The 26,346-nt window shown below is 39.0% G+C and overlaps 1 protein-coding gene across 1 annotated transcript in view; it reads left to right on the top strand.

Moving 5' to 3' along the window:
* The window catches only part of EPHA10 (EPH receptor A10), a 500,244-nt gene that overhangs the window by 346,683 nt on the left and 127,215 nt on the right, over window positions 1-26,346 (top strand). The window contains exon 6 of the mRNA XM_018557240.1: window positions 24,029-24,153. Within this exon, the coding sequence (XP_018412742.1) occupies window positions 24,029-24,153 (125 nt within the window). The remainder of the gene's footprint in view (window positions 1-24,028; window positions 24,154-26,346) is intronic.

Below are 26,346 nucleotides of genomic sequence, written 5' to 3'. Positions count from 1 at the left end.
AACATACAGTATCTCACAGAAGTGAGTACACCCCTCACATTTTTGGAAATATTTTATTATATCATTTCATGTGACGAAACTGAAGAAATTACACTTTGCTACAATGTAAAGTAGCGAGTGTACATCTTGTATATCAGTGTACATTTACTGTCCCCTCAAAGTAACTCCACACACAGCCAATAATGTCTAAAACACTGGCAACAAAAGTGAGTACACCCCTAAGCGAAAATGTCCAAATTGGGCCCAAAGTGTCAATATTTTGTGTGGCCACCATTATTTTCCAGCACTGCCTTAACCCTCTTGGGCATGGAGTTCACCAGAGCTTCACAGGTTGCCACTCGAGTCCTCTTCCACTCCTCCATGACGACATCACGGAGCTGGTGGATGTTAGAGACCTTGCGCTCCTCCACCTTCTGTTTGAGGATGCCCCACAGATGCTCAATAGGGTTTAGGGCTGGAGACATGCTTAGCCAGTCCATCACCTTTACCCTCAGCTTCTTTAGCAAGGCAGTGGGATGCTGTATATAGATATACAAAATATAACGAATAACAAAACACTCTAGGTGACATAATTGAATGAGGTGTTGCAGGGCAATGGTTAGGTTACGTGCCTTTTGTTCAAGATAAAACCAGTGATATGAGCAATATGCATATATAGGAGCAATTCATTAGGGACTGACATACTCTTGTAATCTATGTACTTTACTGTAAACTTTTTGCTGCTACACTGACTCCTAACTGCTGCTGTGGCTACTGGTAAAACATTAAAAACTGATGATTCCCACCACTAAGCTCTTTCCTTCCTACAGATAGAACAGATAGATGCACTGCAAGGCTGATTAACTGTTAGGCCCCTTCCAGGTCCACCTGTCAGTTTTCAGGTGGATCTGATATGATGCCCAATGTTAATCTATCGGCAGGTGGATCGAAATGGACAGTGCATCTGTTTACATCCGATTCCCCCAACTTCAGCCAGGTCTACAGTAGACGCACCTGATTGTAAAGGATTGGGGGTAATCTGATGTAAACAGACACATGTCTTGAGTACCATTAAGGGGCAAATCTTGACTTTTGTGATCATATTTCAATTACCGCTAGCCTCCCATTCATTGGTCAGGACCTTTGTACAGGGTGTCTCTCATGTGGCCCCTCCTGTACAACTTTGTTTGCCTCAGTGTGATTTAGATCTGGTTTTGCCTGTTCACATTAAAGGCCACCCTTTGAACCCATTAGAAATATTCTCCTTTTCTTTTTCCAGTTCCGTGTTGCCATCACCTCTGTGAGGCATGTGTCTGAACTGGTTTTCAGCATCAGGCAACTGTTTACCAGATTTATGAAGCTGTCACCTAGTTTTCTGTTTGCACTTGTCAAGTTTTACCAAGTGGATGTTCAGGTCTCAACTGATCCCACTATAAAATGCATGCGTTTTCCTTGTTATTGTGGGTCTTTGATTGTTTTGTTAATGTCCCCCACCCCTCAGTTGGACTGCTTTTGAATATCCCAACTATCTATGAATACTGAATTATGTGCCCTTTAATTAAAGCAGAATTACGAGGGAGTGAAACACACTCATCCCCATACTTAGAGCTGAGGTGTGACAGCTGTCACATGTCGGCTCTATTGATCGAGAACTGAGGAATCACATACCGCTGATCACTCAATTCACAATCTTTTCCCTAAAGAGAGCAGTGACTCTCAGCCATTGCTCCCCGCAGGGATTCCCCCTCACCTCTCCATTCCTCCAGCACTGACTGGAGGGACAGACAGTGATGGGGCAGGCACAGCTTGCTCTATAGAGGCAGAGCCAGCTGTGCCAAGCAGGCAGTGCGGTGGATCAGACAGTGTGGCTCTGCGCTGTAAGCATATAGCTAATGTCCTCCTGTGACCCTAACGAGAGATCAAGCAAAAAAGGTTGTGCCATAGTTCTTTTTGCATGAGAAAGAAAACAGGATTTTTGTACTTACTCAAAATCCATTTCTGGAAATGTAGTAAGTGACGGATGCCCCACCCCTCTGTGTTTGTGATTTACTCCTATTTATTTTCTATGAAACTAAAGCCTGATATGAGTGGGAAGGGTCTTGTCCAGCAAAAGTGGCAGTTAGAGGGTTGAGACAAACCATTTACCACTGACAGAGGTACTTACAAACCTTTAACCCAAAAGATAAAAACAGTTATTAGATAGAGCTCAGCTTTAATGGTTGATCAAGTCCATCTAAATCTCCTAGTGCATTTAACACTACCCTCTCCACAGGATGACAAATGCTGCCAGTCCACCAGATGAAAATAAAAACAAAAATGTCTAAAAAATAAATGTAGTCACCACATCTAAGAACTGGTAAGCTGCAATGTTTTTATTTTTTTTGTTTAGATAGACTTTTTAAAAATGTATTGAGGGTGTATAATACAGTGATTCAGTGTGTTTATATCTGGAATTTAGTTTTCTAGATATACAACAATGTAACTAGGCAAGACATTTGAAATACACTGCCAACAGCTATCCTCTTGTACCTGCCACATTGACACAAATACGACTATAGTCCTATGTTAAATAGGATTGCAAGTCATAGTACTAAATCACATCCGTTTTATTAGCTAGTTGGATTTAAGAAAAACTCCATGCTGTCTACAAAGATTTATAAAAAATTATCCAAGTGTGTTTTCTGTATCTGAATAGATGGAATATAAATTACACCATAACCATAATGCTATTGCATTGCTATGCTGACGTTAGTTGTCTGCACAGTATAACATAAAAAACAGAAGAAAATCATATCTATATGATGCTGCCAGCCTGTAAGTAAAGGAAAAGACTTATGTATATGGCAGTGCTTTCATGTGTGATAGTCTCCTTACCCACTGGGAATGTTACACTGTGCTGTCAACAACATTGCCTGCAAGCATGTGAAGTATTAGTTCATTATGCAATGACTGCAGCATTTTCAAATAAAACATGATTTAAAAAAAAGTTGCCGTTTTGTTAATGCAAAATGTAAAAAGCATTAACCGGATTGGAAAGGATTAAATTGGATTAAAGCTTTACGCTTTTCATATTTGATTAGAGTTCAATAGGCCTTTTTTTTTATTACTTCTGATGTGGTGATGTCCGCTTTCATTTGCCCTTTCACCACTATCGTGATATACTGCTGGAGTCAAAGGGGTACCAGTCAGCTGTGAAATTGTGATCTTTCAAATGAAAGAAAATATCAATCGCCTTGTAGCCTGAATGCAGCACTGTGACAACTACAAAAGTTAGTGTTCACAAACTGATTTTGACTATTATGGTGTGGGATTCATGACCAGTGCATTTCACTCATATTGTATTTTGAATAATATGTTACACTGACAAACCACACTAGAATATAAGCATTCGGGAAGATATTGAAGATCAATGTACACCACTGGGATTACACACAAGGAAAATTCAGTGCTGCACAGAATACAAGAAATACACAAAAGTGCAAGAAAATATAAATGAGCTGTATTTTAAATGCTAAGAAAGAAAGAGCTGGTAGAACACAGCCTACTGTATTGCATGAATAGAAATCACTTTATCTCCATGTTCGTTCTTAAAACTATTGCAATTCATTCTTGGAATAACCAGATAAATTTCCTTGTGTGATTCCTGTCACAAGTAACTGCAGTTTTGTTTTTTAATAAACAACTGTCCATAAAATTACAGCCATTTCCAAAATGTAAAAGGTGCACTTGTGTAATGACAGTGTATATAGTTAGGGCTGCCGTTCGCATGGCACGAGCACCCATAGATAGCGCTGATGAATATAGGAATTTAAATACTCGTCATTGCCATCTAGGGGCGCTAGTGCTGTGCAAACAGCGCCAGCCTGGCTATATGCTGGGTGGAACTTTTTTAAATGAAGCCCATTGTGTATGGACAGTAGACTGCCCAATTACCTAAGTATTGCAAGGGGCCTTAACAAAGACGGTAATTTTTTTGTAGCAGGTCCTGCCTAGTGATTCTGTAAAGATTCTGTGTTATATTTTCTCAGACTGGTACCCTTTGAGAGAATGCTGCCAACCCAGGAGAGCAGTCTGAAAGTGGTAACAACTCTGAGCTTTGGATCAGGATGTGAAGCCCCTCCATTGCAAATGGCCCACCTGTAATCCAATGATGCCTGTGGGAGGGCCATGTTCCATCATGGTGCTTTCACGGCCTTTAAGAAGGGAAATGCAGCACTTTGGTGAGATGCAATGGATGGCTTTGAAGTAATCCAGAAGTATCTGCCATGGCACAGTTAGCAATGCTAAGCTCAAACCTTTTTCATTGACAAAAATACTGCATTTCACTAGGTTGTCTTGGTAAAGAGAACAAGTTGGCAAAACAACTACTGCATATATTTCTCAATATTGATCTGCAACAAAAGTGAATATAGTTCAGATGTGAGAATTGCTGGCGAGGTGAATCAGAGGAGAGAATGCCTGATGCTATGTAATGGCCACTGAAAAAGTGAGAGGCCAGTATATTGGGGCTGTGATCTTCACCCCACCATCACTAAACCAGGAGCCTGTGTGATCTTGTGAGTGACATGAGTCCTAAATGGACAGAGAAGCAATGACCAAGAGGTCAGCTTGAGATATAGTTTTTGCCAAGCAGCCAGAGCAGAGTACTTTCATGTGGTTTTGGGAGGACCCCCTTGAAGTGGTTTGTCTGGAAAGTATTTGGCTATATTAAACTCCATCCACCACTTTACACTATAAATGATGTTCAACTGATGTTATTGTAATGTGTATCTAGCAAGTAACCAGTCCTGGCAATTAGCATAATTTCTCAGTTCCTCTTCTTTTCCCGGAGGTGGTGATTGGTCTTCCAAACCTAGCCAACTGGGTGACTGTCCTATGGACCTTGCAAGCAAATAGGGGGAGTCTGAGCCAGAAATGAAGGAGCAAAAGACATAGAAAATGAGGGTGGTCTGAGCGATGGCTGCCTATTTCTTGCTGTATTTGGCTTATAATTGTTGTCCATACATTTCTCCATGGCTGGCAAGCCTATCAGATCTGGGGATTAAAGTGCTTAAAAGGCGATTGCACCGCGAGCAGGGGGGCGTGGCTACGGTGCCATTGACTTCAATGCACCATCACGCCCCCTGCCACCCCTGAACGTAGGAAGGTGGCCGGGATGTGATACAGTGCATTCCAGCAGCTGACCACTATGGAATGCACGTTTTATGGCGTACACTAGCCCTCAGAGTGTTGTTATGACAGTTTACGGCCAGTATTTTCTGCTTTTAGAAGGAGATTTGAGAGGTGAATTGATAACTTCTGAAGCTTCTTTTTTGCCTTTTTGGAAGATGGAACCATGTGTCTGTGTTTTATTAATTTTATTATTATAATTAATATATATTTTATACACTACACTGTTTATGGTGTGAACAAGCCCTAAAGAAGGTGCTTATGTAACAAATGTATAATAGTCGATAAATAGCCCAAAAATCTTTGTGAATTGCATTTCTGTACATATTTAATGATTAGGCGTGTTCAAATAAAGATTGAAACATTAAATAACTAGCTTCAAGATAAAATATCACTTTAGAGAAGATAGGTGTTAATTGGTGGATTTTCCAAGCATTAAATTGTTAAATCATTTGGTGAATTGCACAGGCTTAAATATCATGCAATATCTATTAAATAACTAGCAAAATCAGGAAACAAGCTTTGTGAATTGACACCAAAATGTTGCATCAGGTAGGTGGTGTGTGATGTGGTACTGTGACAGTACATACAAAGAATGACAATAGTGAAGGCTTTGGAGCAGACCACTGCATCAGTAGCATTTTTAATGTGTTAATTTCTAGACAAAACAGACTTGTCTGCATAGATCAATGTTAGATGCTCAAGGCACATATAACACAGGCCCACCAGTTCATCTCATTCCCCTTGTATATTACCATACATCACAAGACCCATTCATTACAACAAAATAGCTTCACATTGCATTATACATTGGTAAAAAAATACTGGAAACCATGCATATGTATGTATGTAACTCCATTTGCTTGACTATATTTTAATAAAACAGAATCTTATATGAGACCCAATTATAATTCATTTTACTTAATTCCAGAAATACCGTATTAGTTATTCATGAACCATTTTGTATATCATATTATGTAAAGTTTAAATGAAATCCATGTAGAATGTAATACATATGTATTCATTGTCCAGCATATAGCATATAGCAATGGTCTTAGTTATTCATTAAAGTGGGAAAAAAATTGGTGAACTGCTTTAAGGTCAATGGGAAAGGCAAAATTAAAGAATATGTATAGTAAAAATGTTTTCGTTTTTAAGTTTTGGATTAGAAACCTTGTCGAGTTTTTATTGCTTTTTGTGTCCCTACTGAGGAGATTCAGGTACTCAGTTGGTCCTGATGACCATTGTCACTGAGGCAGAAAGTCATGGAAAGTCAACATTTTCTATTGTCACCAGAACTAGAGTTGTGGGGAAATCTTTCAATGGGGACATCTCTCCTTTGACAACTAAACAAGGGGAATTCCCCTCATTTTGTAAATATTTCTTCTCACTTCCTGTTACATCTCAGAGACAGGAAGTGAAAGAAAAACTCCCAAATGAAATGGAGACAGCAACAGTAAACTGACAAAAGGTTTTGTTTTACTCCTCTATTTTTTGCAAAACTAAAAAGAACATTTTTGGCTGTACAAATACTGACAGGGTAATTCACAAAGCTGCCGTAGGCAGCCGAGTGAGTAACCCACCAGAAGTGAAGTGACCCGAATGCAGTTGGGCTATTCACTTCAGGCTTGTACGGCTGAATTCAGCCGTACATCGGCTGGCTTCGGCTGCACTTCGGTCAGCCGAATATGCTCTGCATGTTCGGCTATGCCAAAGTGTAGAAGGACTTTGACTCAACCGATCCAACATTTGAAGCTCCGGCAGCTCACTCGCTGCCTTTTCCCCCTATTTACATAGGGGCCGAACGGCAGTGAGTGAATAGCCGAATGCCGCCAAGAGACATTCGGCTTGGCTATTCTGCTCGGTACCTCCGTGGTACCGAGCAAAATAGAAAATCAATGAAAAAAGTAGAAAACATTTTTTAAAAAGGAAAATATATAATACATTTATAAAAATAAATAAAGATTTTTTTAAAAAGAAAAAAAAACAATTGGGCGGAGCTAGCAGCGACAGCATGTTTTTGAGCCCATGTATATAAGACTTTTAGTTTTGTTTTGAGAGAAGCTGCAGTGTTTGAAACTCGACATGTAAGCCGGCAAAAAAATTGTTTCGTTTCATTTAGAATGTTTCGGGTCTGAAAGTCCATTCATTTCGGCATTCAGATTCAGATTTATCCAAATTTTTGTTAATTTCAAATCAGTTAAATGATAATTATGAATGGAAATTTGTTGCAGAAAAGCAACATTAAATGATTACTTTGTTTACTTTGTCTTTTAAACTTTTTATACTCCACAGAAACAATTAAAAAAAGCCTTTTGGTCTGGTAGGAATGTTGGGGGTAACCCCCGATTAAAAGAAAAACAGCATGTGGTCCCCTGGCAATTCATACCGGACTGTTTAAGTCTGGTAGGGATTTCGAAGGGGGAACCCAATGCCAAAAAAATGAAAAAAAGTGGGGTCCCCCTAAAATGTACCCCTACTCATTCACTAAAGGGTTAAGTAAAATGTAAATAAATACACCAGACCTTAGAAGAAAATGTATTTAATTGAACAAACAACACAAAAACAAGTTTTTCACTATTTCTTTTTTTTTTTATGAAAGAGTCCACAATGTCCATCTCAATCCCCAAAAAAGAGGGGGGGAAAGAGGATTAGGAAGAAGAGCAGGTAAGGCGGGGAAAAAGAGAAAATAAATATTCAAATTTGCAATATTATTCAGTCAGTCACAACATACAATATGGTTTCCCTAACCATCATTCCCAACATTTATGAAAGGTAGCATAGTTATTATGAGTTAGAGCGAACGTGCATTCATAGGAGCATTGTTCACAGAAGAGATAACTGCCGATAAATTTGGAGAAGAGGTATCTCGCCATTTGCATGCAATTAGTGTCTTAGCAGCAAAAAGAATATGGAGAATTTTAGTTCTAGCGAATAAAGGGAAAACATCAAGGCCAATATGGAGAAGTGCTAGTGTAATGGAAGGGGTTATGAGATGATGTGAGTTTTGGGAGAGGAGTTAAAAAACTTGGTTCCAGTAGGAACGTATCGATTTACAGTACCACAAAAGGTGGGGAAGAGAGTCAATTTCTCTGCACTCTCTCCAACATTGAGGGGAGTGAAGATTTGAGAATTTTGACAATTTGTAAAGGGTGAGATAGCATCTATTCACAGCTTTATGGAACAGTTTCCATCGGTTAGCACAATGGGTTTTTTTTATTTGAAGGCATAAATGCATTGCACCATTGATCAATAGAACACGTTATACCCAGATCTAATTTCCACTTATACATCTGTGTGGTTTTCATAAACAAATGTCTATCACCTAAACAAGAATAGAATAGTGTAATTCCCTTGTGGGATAGGGTATCTGTAAAAAGGAAGTTGTATATAGAGAGATCCATAGAAACTAATGAAGGAATATATTTTTTTGTATGAAGGTGATTGATTTGTAAGTAGTAATAAGTTTCTAATGGAGGTAAATTATAATGGGTAGTGACATGAGTAAAGGGAGACAAGCAATCACCTAAATAGATGTGCTTTAAAGACCGGATACCCAAGGCAGTCCATTTACGTAAGTTGAAAGACGGGATAAAATGTGATAATATAGATATCAGGGTAGGTATATTAGTGGAGGAGATGGAGGAAAATGTGATGGATTGCCAAGTTATAAGTGTAGTTCTAATCGAGGGATATTGGGCAGATGACTGAAGGTTAGTAAATTTCGAAGCAAGCAAGATTATCAATGGTGGATCGCTGTCTAAAAAGTTGCTTTCCATTTGGGCCCACCGTTCGTTTTGGGGAGGCTCGGCACCAATATTGAAGCTGATCAAGAACAGCCACCTGTTGGTAGTGAAGCAGATTCGGTAGTCCAAGGTCCCCCGCTCATTTATTTTTATAAAGGATACTAGTGGCACATCTGGGTTTTTTACCTTGCCAAACAAACTGAAGGATCTGTGTCTGAAGGGAGCAGAAATAGGATGAAGGGGGTAATAGTGGCACAGTGCAAAAAATGTACAGTAATTTAGGGAGAATCATCAGGCCACTAGCCTGCCGAATACTGAAAGGTTAATTTTAGCTAAATTTTTGAGTCCACCAGGAAGGCGGTGTAGTATTGATTGGCTATTTCAATTTTAAATAACCAATAACAGGCTTTAGTTATTTCTGCCCACTGCCCTGTGTAAATTGACATCATGGTACATTTTTTTCTTAAATAAAGAAAGTCAAAAACTTGTGTTGTGTTTTTTTGTTCAATTATCCAAATTTTCTAAGGTGTTAAATATGTATTTACATTTTATTTAACTCTTTAGTAAATGAGTAAGGGTACAACTACCCCTTACTCATTCACAATGGGGGGCAGCATCTAGGTGCCCCCTTTATGAAAGGGAGTACCCAGATGCAGATGAGCGCCCCTGCCCACAGACCCCCACAACCACCAGGCTAGGGTTGAGGGAAAGAGGCCCTTATCCCCCCCTAGAAAAGCACCCTCCAAATGCTGAGGGCATGTGGCCTGGTATGGTGGAGGGAGAGGGGGGCGCTCTCTCGTCCCCCCCTTTTCTGTCCTATCAGGCTGCTGCCGGAATTAAGGGTCTGGTATGGGATTTCAGGGGAGACCCCACTATTTGGAACCCTTTGGGTAATAGCATAAAAAAGTATCTTGCCAACAAATACCTGGTCTGCAATTTAATTTGTAACTCAGTTCAGACTTCTGAGAAAACACAAGTAGGAAAGTTGATTTCTGGAGACGTTCTGTAGAACAGTTCTGTAATCTGTTTTATCCTAGTTTTATAACTATTTATTTCCTATAAAACAAAAGGGAACAGAGCGCCACACCTGTGTAGAATCTTTTATTAAGATAAATAAAGCAAGGGTTATATGTACTCACAAGCAAACATTTTCATCACGCTATTTATTTCCTATGTTCCTCAGCATCCATCTTGTGGCCATAAAGCGTTATTTACAAATATTACATTCGACCTCAAAATAAACTTAATTTTTGCCTCCAGTTGGACAGAATGAACATTCACAGAGATGTACAGGGCAAATAGCTCTAGGAATTGTTTATAAATAAACCCATTAACGTTTTTTCACATTTGTCCTCACAGCTGGACAGCTTGATATCCTCATCCATGCTAGCGTTGTTGGGGGATGTTTTCCTGCTTGTCTATTGTATTCTAACAATCGGCACCCAACTAACTGAATAACTAATTGCAGAAATTGCAGCAGATTAGATACAATTACTGCTTGGCCAACAATATTTCGCCTGGCTCCTTCTATAAAAGTTGAATGAAAAAAGTACCTTTTTGACACACACTGCTTGAATTTTTGCCCGAGTTAGCCAAAAAATTCGACCAGAGAATGGACAGCAGTGAAGTGAAGTGAAGTGAGCCGAACGCTGTTCAGCTATTCACTTCAGGCTGGAACGGCTGATTCCAGCCGTATATCGGCTGAAATCAGCCGTACATCGGGTGGCTTCAGCTGGCTTTGGGTCGGCTGAACATGCTCAGCAGTGCAGAAGGAGTTCGACTCAGCCGATCCAACATCTGGATCGGCCAAGCCGAACCTCCGGCAGGCTACTCGCTGCTATTCGGCCTATTCTCATAGATGCCGAACAGCAGTGAGTAAATAGCCGAATGCCGCCGAGCATAAAATAGCAGTGACAGCTTGCTCTGCCCAACTGTTTTCTATTGGCCGGGCGGTTCTGCTGCCGTCAGAATAAAAAAAAATCACCATAGGAATGCATAGCTAGATTCCTATTGGCTATTTCACTTTGCAATAGCCAATAGCAAACTAGCTAGTGCACCCGCCGTGAGATGACGTCTGGCTCCCCCCAGCTGTCAGAGGTAGGCTGTCGGCCAGCCAATGGCCGGCCATTCGGCCAGCTTCGGCTTTCACCGCGGCTCAGCTCGGCCAACTTCGGGAGCTGTGCGGGCTATAGTGAACAGCCCGTACAGCAGCCCAAGACTGAACCGAAGGGGTCCGGGGGGCGAAGCTAGCTGTAGGGTCAGCCAAAGCTACGGCTAGATCCTTTGGCAGCTTAGTGAATAGACCCCTTCGTTAGCAAACTAACTTCTTGCAGTTTCTAAGTTGTGTTTCTGTTTACCTTGGTGGAATTATTTAGATTGCATACTCAGGCTGTAATGTGTGTGGCTTGCTTCATATGTAAAAAAAAAGTATGAAAAAAAAAATAAAAACTGTGTATTGATGATGACCTATGATTTTCTTTAGATATGAAAACAATGCTATACAGGTGACAATCTTCTTAGCATTGCACCAGACCTGTGCTTTGAAAGCCACATTCATAAAAGTCAAGATATAGCTTTCATCTTACATAGATTTTCAGAACGGGTCACTATTTTTTGGGATTATAGAAGTTGTAAAGCCACAGCATACAATATACTGTCCTGGTATACCATCAGCATTGTAATAGTAATACATACTAGAGTTGTTTTTGATCATGCAATCAAAGCTTACTTGAAAAAAATCCCTTTTATATAACGATTGTTGCCTACTGTCTGCCCATCACTTTCAACAATGTCCTGGATTCCCAGTGTGCTTTATATCTCTTTCCCTGCTGCTTGATGTGATGTAATCTCTATTTCTCATCACTACATAACCTATCATGCATTGCTTACTGAAAGCACTGACAATGTAACAGTGAGTGAAACTGTGCATTGAGGAAGTACATCTTATGGGCATCTTCAATAAGTAATGTTTAGATGGATATGGTTATTAGAAGTGGGATATAACTTATGGAAATTCAATATACAAATAAATTTTTCTCATTTTTTCATTTAATTAGAATTTGCCACGGCTAAATTTGGAAGACATGTTTTCTTTGTTTCTACACTCAACATCCTTCATGATAAACTTTACCACTCTAAAAACTCTTTAGTATCAGCCATTAATATATACATACTATGACTTAGATTTAACCAGAGCTTCAGCTGGCTGACTTTTTTTGCGAGACAAAACTAAATTCAAAGGGAGCTGGGTTATGTAATGCAACGATTACAAAGCTTTTTAAATATATATGAGTTTGTTTGTACATGCTCGGTGACATAGCATGACTTTTCTCTTACACATCCATCTAGCAAATGTAAAGTCTTCCCATCTTTGTAATGAAAAAGCACATCCTCCTACTCTTTCAATTAAGCAGATACGCAGAATCCTGTTAGAAGGATGGGAGGCAAGGTAATAACAATGTGTTGTTGATTAGACAGCAAGCAGCACATTCACTCCTAGTTCAGACTGTATTTCACCCTTTCACTGCTACACTTGTACTGAATACTAATTGGACACCCTCCCTTCTGTCTCTAGAGAAACATTGATTTATTTGTATTTTGGTCCACCTGCTGTTAGGAGCTGAAGGCTCTCATTTTAGCTTATAGCAAGCTTGGGGTTGGGGTTTGAAATTACTGTATAAATGTGTTTCAAGGCAAATCTTATTAATAGGATTTCTATGCATGTTTTGTGCCTGGTAATGTGACACTTTTAATTACTAAATTGGTGTTTGTGTGCTATCCACTACACATTGACTTTCTATTACTTGTTACCGACTACACTAAAGGAGCACAGAATATTGGCATGCACAGGCAAGCTAAGTCACCCAATGCATGTGACACAAGTGATGGACCATAGGAGTCTCCTGTTACATATTAGGCCCAGTGGCGTAACAATCGCCATAGCGACCCAGGCGGCCGCTATGGGGCCTGGGGCATAGGGGGGCCCAGCCACATGACGAGCGGACCGCCTGGGTCGCTATGTCATCCTCTGCTGGTTGCTTTCACTGGCGGCTCTGAAGAAGAATGCGCTGTTGTTTAGATCACTGACCGTAATCTGTGCAGCAGCGCGTTCGTCTCCAGAGCCGCTGCTGAGTCAATGAGAGCCAGCAGCGGCGGTGGAAGAGGCCGTACCCGGCAGTGTAGGAGGAGGTGGGGCCCGTGGTTGACAGCAGGGGAGGAGGCAGGGCCCGGTGACGGAGAAGGAGGCGGGGCCCATCAGTGAGCGTGGAGGAAGAGGAGGCGGACAGGTAAGGAGTGCGACCAGCCCACCTGAGGGTGACCCTGCAGAGCCCATCATAGACAGTCTATGGTGGGCTCTGCAGGGTCACCCTCTGGTGGGCTGTGTGGGATCTCAAGTGGGGTCTACAAGGGGTATAACTAGAAATCACAGGGCCCCATACAAAATTTTCCTATGGGGCCCTGTGATTTCTAGTTACGCCCCTGATTAGGCCCCATTCACACCTGAATTATTTTATAGCTTGAATGACTCAGGAGGAATGGCCCCTGTTTACACCCGAGCGTTCTGTTGCTTATAGCAAAACGCAAGTAGCTCAAAAAAGTACATGAGCTTCTTTTGGAGTGAAATATTTTGGTCTCAATAGACTTCAATAGAAGTGCCTAAAACATGAAAAAAGGTGCATAGTATACATTTTTCAAGAATGTTTTGCTAGTAACTAGCTTAGCATTGGCTAAAAATAAAACCCTCAAGTATGAAGGCTTGCAAAAATGACTATACAAATGGTGAAATTCCTGAAAAAACACCTAGCTTGAGAGTGAATAGGGCCTTATACTTGCAAATTCTGATGATATCACAACAAAGGTGCAGCTTAAAGTGACACTAAACTCAGGAGTTAAATCTTAAAAATACATTCAACTACCTTAAAGTGACATTAAACCCTCAGATTGTTTAACATAAACCAATACTGTAATGTGTGCCTTACTGTAATCCATGGTTGTTTCCCTTCTCTTTGCTGCTCTTCCTTTTAAATCCTCATGTCTTCTCATGCTTGGGGATGCCGTGCAGGAGGATGAGAGCGGGCACATGCACAGTAGAGATCTTCGTTGGGGAGAAGAGGAGAGATACAGTGAAAATCAATGCACGCAGTCGGGAGTGTGCACGTCAGACAGACATCATGAGACCCAAGGAGTCTGCGCTGGATCAGCCACTGGCACCAGTGCTGGAGGGATTGCTGAATACAATTCTCAAGCCATCATGTAACAACTTCAGTGTTGCACCTCAGCTCTGATTATGGGGATGAGTCTATTTCACTCTCCCCATAATTCTCCTTTAAGTGTCACTCCTAAATCAGGCTTAAAGCTCACAGCTCCATGTATGGGCCCAATAGCCTTATTTCCTTGCCTGTGCCAGAACACCAGGGGATAGATGAGTTAAGATTCCCCTGTAGGTACTGAAGCATGCAGGATACACACCAAAAATATATATATTTTATTTAATATACAAGCCTGACTAAAAATTATCTGCAGCTCTCTGACTAAATAATGTTTCCCTTGTCTACCATTTTCTTTTTCACATAACTTCCTAAAATAAGCTTCTTTATGCATATATACTTTTTCATGTGTATTTCACTTCCTGCACCTATACCAATATGACTAATTAATTCAATGCAATCCTACTTTCCATTCATCATTATGACTTTCTTAATATGCTTTATGGAGAGAAATGCCAATTAGTATCTCTCACTCTCTCTCTCTCTGTCTCTCATGTCTAAGTTGGCCCCAGCATGTGTGTACAGATAGGCTATGCACATTAGTTATCACATTCTGCCAGCCATTCCCAACCCTGTGTAAATGGGGAGGGTTGAGGAAAAACCTGGCAATCTACCTTGTAGCAAAAAAAAAATGCCAGGAACATTCTAAGTAAAAGGTTTGCAAGTGTATCAGAAATGGTGCTCAGAAAGTTGACCCATAGAATTGCAGATAGTTGGATACGACTGAATGAATATCATACTCACACCGATAGAAGTCAGCAGGTGACAAGAGAACCTTGTTTTCTGTTGCCCTAGAGAATCTTTTTGGTAGACCAGCAAGATGTCAGGCAACATCCGAATTCTCCTCTGATGGATTTATCGACAACTGAATACAAGTTTTTTGCCACTTATGTAACTATTTTGACATAACACATCTCCTGGAAATTACTTTATTGCCTTATAATTTGATTAACACACCCATAATAGGAGGAATTGCAAGCAATATATTTTCCTAGGTCAGCAGGGCATACATCACTGTGGTTTAAGTCTTAAGGTTTTATAATCTTTACAGAAAATCAAAATGAATCAATATTTGAAATCTAATTAAAATAAAAATAACAAAAAGGTTCTAACAGTAAATATAAATTTGAACTAATCAGCAAAGATTAATATTGCTCATACTATCAAATCTCAACATAAGAGATTAATTTCATAGAGCCATTTTGTTGTTTGGTCTGAGACCTGTAACCTTTACCACACTGTAAGAAAGTGTCTGTGTAGACAAGATTCTTTCAATGTTTAAAGTAATATTAATCTCTCAAACTTTTTTTTCAAATCAATATGTCCAAGCACTTACAGTCATCATGTTTCTGTACAGCTGGATCCAACTCTCTCAACTCTGCTTCCCTGAACTTCTTGTCCAGTACAAGATCACAAGGGGCAGAGCACTTTTCAGCAGCTGTCCATCTACTGGCTTGGATAATGGTGAAAGGAGGAGAGAGAAGGAAGGAGGAGAGTAGCTTGCCTTGTTATGTCTTTGCGGACACACAGCGAAATAGGGCACACAAGGGTGGCTGCATGGAACCCTGCAAGGGAAAAGAGCCAACCTCAAATATCAGGGCCAGTGCTTAGGGAACAAACTGATTCTGGCAGAAACTAAAACACATAAACATCTAGGAGCAGCACCCAATGTAAATTATTTCATCAGCATTTGAAATACCTTAAAAATTACACTTTATTGGTAAGATTCCCCTTTGAGTGAGCAATTTACTTGGACTGTGTATACAAACTGAAAAGAAAAAGAGAGCTAGAGCTCTTGGCTGCATATTGAGTTTTATATTTTATAGGAAGCAAGGACTCCTATAAAATTGAGGACTCCTATTTAGTTGATATAAGCAATTCCTTTACATTTTACAAGTGGGTATGTTTTTTTATGTTATGGTATAAAAAATATTCCTGTGTTCTTTTATTGAGGAATCTGTGTATGTAAAGGCAAACCTTTTTTATGTTTTGGATAGAGTGATGAAAGATTAGATCTTCTGTCAAGTTTTATTGCAATGTGTATCCGTGTTGGGAAGATTCTCCGTCTCTATTTTCAAGAAATACAGGGGAAATAAAAAAATTTTTTAATTCACACTAAAACAGGAGGTACAGATTAATTATCTATCTGAGACAAATGTTCTGGTGACAACTGTCTAAGATGGGAATTTCCTTTACTTTGGAGAGAGCTCCTACCATTTCCTGTTGCATCTCCAAGATGTTTGCCTTCACATACTTTAAACAGCGAATGAAGTTGCTGTATAAAACGTTTTAGCTGTAAAAGAAGTTTTGAATATGTTTGGCTGGTGAAGGAATAACTAATAGAATTTTCAATTGAATTTCAGTAACTATTTGTACTTTAAATTGGTCTTCCAAAAGTATTTTTCCTTAAAACGGAAATGTATTCTGCTTTTATTTTGTCTTCTCTGCCCCCTCCCCCCACCATTACATACTCATACAATTGTAGAATTTCTAAAATTGAAAACAATTTCTATTTTCATTACAAGCCTTATATTAGACCAAGTGATGTCATCACTGGGTCTGTGTGCTTTTCTATGTAATGCAGACACGTTATGGCTGGTGGGAGGGTCGGCAGGGTTCCATATCTTTCTGAATACTTCACAGCACCCTGACTTATTACTTTTCTCAAGAGCCCTCAGACGCCCTGATGCAAGCTGTGGTCTGGCTTTTGGGAGGAGTTATGCAAATATTATTATGCCTTGATGGATGGATGTCAGTCAGGGGGAGGTCCTAGGATACACCAAGATGTAATGCTGAGCCTTCATGTTTGAAATAATTGAAATCCAATGAATGAAAGGGTGGACCAGGGATAATCAGGTTGGGGAGTTAAATGCTAGATGATGTTGGATGTCCTCCAGCCAGAAAGTGAAGCAGGCCCTATCTTACTTTCGTACTTGTTGCAGCTTCAAATCCACACTGTGAGAAGCTCACACTGTGCATTGAAATCAGAGTAAGCAATTTCAGAACTTGAAAGGAGCCTGCAAAACCATGCAAGACTAAAGGGAAGGCTGGAGTTCAGCTTTAATTTGCTTAGCTCATTATTTTTTATCCAACAAGGATAATAAAACTGTCCCCATCATATGTTTAACATAAATCATTCCTACCCTCTGTCTGTCACATTGTAAAACATTGTGATGCTAACATTGTATAAACTGTTACATATGATAAACAGAAATGTTTATCTATCAATCTGACCTATTTAGGTTGGAGGGCGCAAGTAATGTATTACTTTTAAACGCTTGCTCATAGGTTTTCAGACACAAAACATGTTGGAAATTCTCAGGGATTCAGCCATTGACCTTTTGCACTTCATTATAGAAAAGAATACAGGCATTTTACCAAGCTTACACTATGTTTTAACAACCATCTAAATAGCTATAATCATCTAAATTGCTATTGACAGTTCAGAACGGCATGTGCAGATGCAGAAGCCCCAGCAAATGCATCTATCAAGGCCCCTGATTATGGAAGCAACTCAGGGGCAGAAAACAGAAGAGCGACAGACCAGTCAATAAAATACTTTAATAATCATATTGGTAAAACAGCCAACACATTTCAAGGGCAGACACAACCCCCTTCCTCAGGGCTTGGAAATTATGAGAATTAAGGAATGGACTCAAAGCACAAAAACCTCAGAATTTAGATCTTATTGCAGCTATGGGTAGGTCTTCCAAAATTTGTATATTGCAGGCCGTGATTGGCTGACTAATTATGGAAGAGTTCTGATGTAGCACAGTGTGATTGGTAGTAGGGTATAAACTATGTGTGAGGAAAGGGTAGCACAACTGTACAACCATATTTCAAAGAGAACTATGGGGTAAGTGTTTTTATCCTTAGTTATCTTTAGGGTCAGGGGAGGACATATACTAACCTCCTCCTGTGACCCAAAGCTCAGTATTGGAGTGCAAGGACCTGTAGCACTCCTTACCGGAATTACCAAGTATACTCTGAGCCCGATGAAGGGGACCCTGCGCGGCCCCGAAAGCGCTTGATGACACTTTGAGTATTGACTGACATCAATAAATGGATTTTCACTGACATCTTAGTCTCTGTCGTGCTGGTGTGCTGGTGACGTTCCTATACTTACCAAAGCTCAGTATTTCGCAGGCTATTGTCTGCGATATACTGTGAGCACTGCAGCCGGGACAGATCCCGACATTACTGTCGACATCCACCCAGCTGTGCCCACCCCCTCCTCCGATCATTCCTCCTCTCAGCGCTGGAGGATCAGAGAGGGGATGGGGGAAATCCCTGTGGGGAGCGGTGGCTGACAGTCACCTTTCACTGCAGGGAGATGATCGGGAAGTGAGCAGATCAGTGCATGTTTCTGCTCATTTACCGATCGATAGAGCTGACCTGTGACAGCTTCTTTTCCACTCATCCTTCTATGAGGATGAGTGGAAATCACTCACCTCATAGATCTCCTTTAAGTCTTATGTTCAGCCATAATAAGTCATATTTAACAAATGGTTTGACTTTTAAAAGTTTTAGAAGTGAAAAGCGCAATAGGTAAAAGACACAATTCAATTGCTACATTCAATTCCTTTGAATCAACAATATATTGGGTTTGGTTTATGGTAGGCCAGCACTAAAACTATACTTATTCTGCATTTGTATTCACATCTATATATTGTTTATTATAGTAAGATATACTGTATTAAGTTAATAATCTATCTATATGTCAGCCTCTATCTATCTATCTATCTATCTATCTTTCTGTTTTCATCTTTTTTTTCACTATTCCATCCAGCTTTACTTCATTAAGTCATTCTTCCATCCATCCAATCTTCCTTCACCCAGTCATTTTTTCATCCATGCAACGACCCATTCATTTAATCTTCTTTTAACTATCACCATCCCGCAACATTTATATTGTTTTACTTCACTGTTTAGTGAACTGGTTAAGAATTAAGTGACCAGTCAGTTGTGAAACCAAAGCCTGATAAACATTGTTCGGCCGTTACATGATTAGCTCTGCTGCACTGGTATTGTAAAAGAAAGACTGTAGAAAAAAAAGGAGGAATCAAGCTGGCTTTCACAATGCCCCTCCAGCATCCCCTTTGCTTGTCAAAATTAATTTATCAGCATTGCAGTTGGCTGGTTTGACTTGACTTTAGTACAGATGCTGAAGTTTCAGGGCAAACACTTCTGCTTAGCGGTTTTATTGCACTGTGTTTGCGAGTTCATAAAACATTCTCTGCACAAACCCCATTTCAGTTTTTGAATACAAGGACAAGTTAGATGTGGGTTCTACTTGAGACTGTAAAAAATGTGACAAGCTTGTTAATAATATGCTGATATAGGTAGGACTTTGGCTTATGTCCATTGTCCACCTTCGGCATGGAAGAATTCCTGGAGCAAAAAAAAAAAATGGCAAGTCACAAAGAGAGATGTAAGGTTTAATAAAGTCCTTCATAATCAATCTATAGTTTAATTTTGTGCTTGTTGTGTTAATCAAGATGCACAAGTATGATGTAAGTTATTAACCACAGTGGTTTGAATTACCTAAGAAACAAAAGGCACTAAATAAAACATAATGAATGCTAAATACAAAATTAGATACATAATTTAAATTGTAATTTGTAGGGGAAAAAAGAAATCAATTACCTCTAGGTGAACTATACACAGATGTTTGCATTTCTCTTTTTGAAAAAAATGCTGTTTGTTTCACCAAGTTCTTTTAGCAGAATGAGAGGGACTGCATTTATTATAATAGTCTGGAGCAATCTCAGAGTTGTAGTGAGAATAGCTGAAGAAATTGCAACTCTTTAGAAAAGGATAAGTCTTAGGGGTTGATTTACTAAAGACAAATAGGCTGTTCACTTTGCAAGTTAATTTTCCCTCTGCAATGGAATTTTCCTTTAGCTTAATTAATAAGGTGAAGCCAAGTCCTGACTCCCATTATCCAATCATGTGCCAGCAAAAATACTGCTTTTTAAATGTATGATTGGATATTCTTTGCAATGTGAATTTTCATCACATTCACTAAGCTAAGGGGAATATTTTGTTGCAAAATGAACAGCCTATTTGCCTTTTTTAAATCAACCCCTCAGAAAGCATCTCACTAAAAATCAAAGTCCTTTTGCAGGGGATGCCTAAAATTTGATTTGTATCTATGTTCAAACATCTGGGGAAGGCAGTGAGCCAATCACACAAAACAGGAAATTAGATTGTTTATCAACCAGGGTGATTATATAAGCTATCAAGTGTCTCAAAATGTAACAGCCCATGTGCTAGTGACAGATGAAACAAATATATCTTCCTTGTACAATGTATGAAACCGGCTACCATACAAACAGGCTACAGTCAGCAGGCCCTGTCAGCAGGGATTTCCATCACTGTAGTCTATTGGCACGCTAACCTGGCTTGACAATGCATACATGTGTTTGTATGAGATGGCTATATTTCTAAGTGATGGAACAACTGTGTGGATGGAAACCATACAAGGAAAACCTGACTCTTTACCTCTGCTGCCTAGAGGCACAGGCCTACCATTACTAATGGTAAATCCAGAACTGCCTGGCAGCAGCTGTCTCTTAGTTCATAGTGTCAACAATGCTGTCTATTCACCTTACCCTCTGTCATTCCCTTTCCTTTTGCCTTTTGTCCTTTCTAGTATTAGAGAGTTCTCTGTTGAGATCTACCTTGTGTGACCAAAATATTAGAGTTTTTTTTTGTTTCATTGACATCCTATTACAATTTAGTTCTCTCTTCCTTCAGTTTGACGGATTGTTCTTCTTTCAGGCTAAGACACTGTGATATTATTTAATTCTACAGTTCAAAAGTTTTGATTCTCCATTGTTCAGCCTTTGTAAAATTTCAACTCTGCCTATAGAAACTTTTGTTGACAATGTGATTATATCTTTGCTACCTTGTCCTGACATGCCACTGCTTTCCTCCCACAAAACAACCAAGAATTTCTAAACCTAACAACAAAAATGTCATATACTGCAGCTTACCAGTCCTTAGATATGACATTTGCATTAGTTTTCTTTTTTATATTGTTTTCCTTTATTTTCACCTAGTGATCCTGTCTGTGACACACTGTCCGAGGGTGACCACGTTCAATAATCTACTTCATTATATCTATGGAGGAGCAGCAATGTCACCCTAAGACACAATGGGGTTGATTTACTAACCTTATAAACACACCATGAACGTGTATACACCTCTGTAGTGTGTTCCCTCCCAGCATGATCTATGGGAGGAATTGAAACACCTTTGTAGTGTGTACACACCCAGCAGGTGTGTTGTGCAAAGCCCTGCAATGAATTGCAAGGTAATGTGGTGTAAATTAGCTCTATGTTATGTTGCTTGCGTTGATGAATGCAGGAATGTAAAGGCATGAGCTAACCATTTTTGTCTAAACTGTGAAGCAGCATTATATATGCATCATGTGCATGATTTTTCCATATATGGCATTAGTGGAAATATGCTTTTAGAGACTTTTTGGTTGATAAATACGTTTTGCTGTGTGAAAATCACACACACCTGGTGTGTGCGTGTGTTTAGGTTAGTAAATCACCCCCGATGTGTTTGGACTGCAGAACACCTTTCCCTCTCATCTTTGTAATATAGGGTTTGTTTTACTGTGAGAGTAGTGAGATTGTCGAATTCCCCTCCATGGGCAGTGGTGTCTGCTGATAGCGTAAATAAATTCAAAGAATCTTCTTGATGAGTTTCTTCTTTCACTTAATTTACAGGGATATGGGAAGTGTTAGAGCAAGATAAATACAAATACACAATCACATACACAAATACACACATACACACATACACACATTGAACTGGATATACCGATGTCTTTATTCAACCTTACCTACGATGTTACTATGTAATTTTCAGCCTACTGGCTTGCTAAGTCAGGATTAGAAGGGCAAATGTGTTGCAGTAATATTTCACTAATTCCATAAGTATCCATTTATAGATACAGTCACAATTTTCAAATTAGCAAAAGCTGTTTATTTGTTTATTCTTTTACTTTTGAAATATGATTAACTTAATCAATGCCTTTGCAGAATTTAGAAGAGAAGATTAAATGCTTCTGGAAAATAAACAGTTGCCAATATCTTTATAAATGTATGCTAAGTACAAATTTATTGAAGATATTTAACATCCTTTAAGGCTATGTCAAGTCTTTACATGTTTGTTTATTAAATAAAGTTATGTGAAGCCACAAATTTTTTTTTTCTGAAATTTGCATTGATATAGATAAGACCAGCAGCTTATTTACTTATTCTGATTAAATAAAATCTGTAAGCATGCATTCAGAATAGATCTTTACATTACCATTTATTAAAGAATAGCTAAATCACTGCAGTGACTATTAATCCTACATCTCTGGAGATTTTTCGTCCACCTAGAGAAGTTTGTGCATACCTGCAGCAGCCTCCAAAAGGCTTTCACTTACAGCCAAATGCCATGTTCTGACAAGCAAAGTTCCAACACTTTCGGGCAGTATCTGAGATTTCTGCCACCTCTTGCTCTCACACATTGCCATTGATCAATTACTTTGATGGTTTATCTCATTGGGTAATTGGAATGAGCAGTAGTAAGGAAGGGGCAGGCAAGCATTGTCACTATCTAGATGCAATTGAACTTTACCGGTGGGAATGCACAGGCATTTAACCTTAACTATAGGCATTCTACAGGAGGTGCACACACTTTATACCTGCATCAGTTTTTTCTTTTAAATCGTATTTCCAGCTACATTTGAGAAAACTCTTCTACATGTTTGCTATATGTTCCAATCCAAACAGCATACCTAAAAATAGTTTTTAAAAAATGATTTCTTACCTGTTTAGCTGCATCTTTGGAACATGATTATATATAGGATTCTACAGACAGCTTCTTTTGGTTAAATCGAATCTGAAGCAGTTGCCCATAGTAACTAATCAGCTTCTCTTTTTAGTTTGTTGAGTTGAGCTTTGAAAATGAAAGATAGAATCTGATTAGGTGCTATGGGCAATTTCTCCAGATTCTGTCAGCTCCACTTTTGATAAATGCCCCTTAATGAGTTCTGAGCAAGATGTTTCAGTCCTGGAGTTTGCAGAAGCATCGCTGAAAAAAGATAAGCTGCAAATTTTGAATATTTCTTTTACTTTATGCTATGTGTAGAACATGTAACATATGTAAAGCAGGTGTTATCCCAATGTAGCTGCAAAAGTGGAAATACACTTTAAGGTTGTAAGAGAACCCTAAACCATTCTTAACCTTTAAAGCCAACATTACTGCTTACTGTTCATGAGCAGGTACCATTTGGTGTCTGCTATATTCCTCTTTGTGCCTTTGAACTAGTTTTACTTTGCAGGGCTGCTATCCCTCTGTTTATTGAAGGCACTTTGGTCATCAGTAATTCATTCCTATTGGGCAGGGTACAGGCAGCTGGGCAGGACACAGAAAAATTTAAAGAGGCTTTCTAGCAAATAAAGGTCATTGCAGGGAAATTGTGGTGCCTGTTTGTAGGCAAGAATTTTAAGTTAAGGTGATAAAAATTGCTGACAAGTAAAATTATTAATGAAAATGAAAACGAAAGGCAGACTAATTAATGGTTGCTGTCTAATTGATTGTTGTGGGTTACTGAATACTAGTAATCATTGGACTGTGTTATTACATTTGTAAACAACTGTAACATGCTTTATATACCAATGTTATAAAACCTAAAACCTAAAGAAGAGATGTCTGATGTCTAAAAAGCTTTTAAGAGCGATAGGTGACATCAGTTTGAAATCCTTTTGGCCTAATGCAATCAATCTTGCTTAAATTAATATTCGGTATAAGCCCGTTTCATTTGCAACTTTGGCTAATTTTCTGCTCTCATCTTTTTAGCCCTGTCTTTGATCACTGACATCCGAGCGGACAAAGTGGATCAAAAAAGCATCACGTTATCATGGCAGGAGCCAGCTTTCCCATTCATCAACAACACAGAGTATGAGATCAAGTACTATGAAAAGGTATTTTGAGCTTTTCTTATTTCCAGTGCCATTACTGCCCACACAGACTATCTGCTAATATAACATAAAAGAAAATATTTTCTCTGCAAGTTTAGAGGCTTGCAAGAATGTAGGTGATTGCAAATATAAATCCTTGCTCATAAAATACACTGAAAGCTTTCACTCTAGCTGCTTTTTATTTCATTTATAATGTTTGGCGAAATAACTGTATTTTTTTGTACTTTGTCCCATTTTTAAGCTAATTATTAACTGTTTTGCCTCCAATTTATAACTATTTGTCATACTTGAATGTGAAGTTGGAGTTCAGTGTTAAAGTGTATGGAACATCATAGCCCAAACATTTTCTTTTAAGTTTCTGGCATAGTGGGTATGGGATAGGTTAGGTCCTCTGTAAGTGTTTTTAACCCTATCGTGACCAGTGACGTATATACTATGTCATTGGCAGTGGGTAAATTTAAACAGAGACATTTTGTACTTTGTCCCATTTTGAAGCTAATTATCAACTGTTTTGCCTCCAATTTATAACTATTTGTCATACTTGAATGTGAAGTTGGAGTTCAGTGTTAAAGTGTATGGAACATCATAGCCCAAACATTTTCTTTTAAGTTTCTGGCATAGTGGGTATGGGATAGGTTAGGTCCTCTGTAAGTGTTTTTAACCCTATCGTGACCAGTGACGTACATACTATGTAATTGGCAGTGGGTAAATTTAAACAGAGACATTGTTGCAATTGTAAAGCCGGCTAGGTGATACTAGGGGTCTTTTGGTCCCCCAGTGTCACCTTAAAGAAGACCTGTCACCACCAAGATGCCATCACAAGGGAGGCTTGTAAGCCCCCCTTTGTGATAGCACTTAAAGTAAAGTTTTTAAAAAGTTTTTTTTTAAACATAGCATAAAATAAATGTAAAAGTAATAAATTAATATGGCTGATCCTTCGGCTGGCTTTGTGAATAACCCCCTAAAGGTCTGGTTTGATAAAGAGTTGCGATAACATGCAACATAACAATTTCCAACTTTCACCATTTTTTTTCCACAGGGTGTTGGCTTTCAGAAAATATATAAGGTTTTGGGGGTTTTAAGTAATTTTCAGGCCTAAAATGTGGATTATATTATGTATGAAATTTTTTTTTAAAAAGGCCTTGGCAGCGAAAGGGTCCTTATGGGGTCGTGTCAGGGTCCCCGCTTTGGATTTCCACACATACCCTGTAGTGATCATTAGGGCATTCTTATTTGATTAATTTCCTGTTTCTTCTCTAGAGTAAACTCTTATATTAACATGGAAAAACAATTAAAAAACCAATGATGCAGGCTTGAAACAAATTGCAATGATTTCTTTATGATTAAGATGCAGGATATGCTTTTAATTCCCAGGGGCTGCCATGGAAACCAAAAATGTTCATTTACAGTGCTGAATTGCTTTATGAATCAAAGTATATTATGCTGCCATGCAAATAATAATAAAACATCCACCAACAACTATAATGAATGGCCAAAAGTTAAATTCAAATGATAACAATGCTTTTCAATCAAGTGCTGTGTAAAATGCCCCAGACCAAATGCTATATCCATGCAGTTTCATGCACTTTTATGTAGAGTTTATAAAGAAATATAAAATACTGACAAATATGTTACAGTATATTAATAATTCAAACTGTTACACTCTGTAGGTTTACTGGTCATTACATTATTGCTGGAAGAAAATGTCATATTCAGTAAACTACTGAACTGAACAGATGGAATAGACTTCAGATACTACTAACATTATATACTGTGGATTTGTTTGTTTCTCCATTCCTAAAAATCTACAAGAAAATAGCTAGTGGCAAAGATCTCTTATAATTCAAACAGGGTCAATTTATTCAGGTAGCATTGAGCAGATATACAATGTGTCATGGCAACTGATGAAGGGTAATGGTTTTATTAAAAAAGCACTGCTTTAGATGCCTTGACCTCTGGCCCTAACTATACCTTTGACTAATTTTCATACTTGATCCCCCCAACCTGAAACATAATGAACCAAAATAGACACGGGACCCTAATCTTTAAACCAGGGGCGCCCCAAGGTCAGGTGTCACCTTGTCTCCAGACCGGGTGACACCCCACTGTGTCGTCATCGTGCATGCACGTGATGTCATTGCGCATGCACGGCCATCTGATTGACGCCTGCTGGCAGCCATATTGGTTATGGACGCC

The sequence above is a fragment of the Nanorana parkeri genome, unplaced genomic scaffold (assembly GCF_000935625.1).
Source record: "Nanorana parkeri isolate BGI_ZX_2015 unplaced genomic scaffold, ASM93562v1 scaffold275, whole genome shotgun sequence".
Taxonomy (NCBI): Eukaryota; Metazoa; Chordata; class Amphibia; order Anura; family Dicroglossidae; genus Nanorana; species Nanorana parkeri.
Note: the sequence above shows the minus strand (reverse complement) of the source record. Positions and strands in the feature narration are given on the sequence as shown.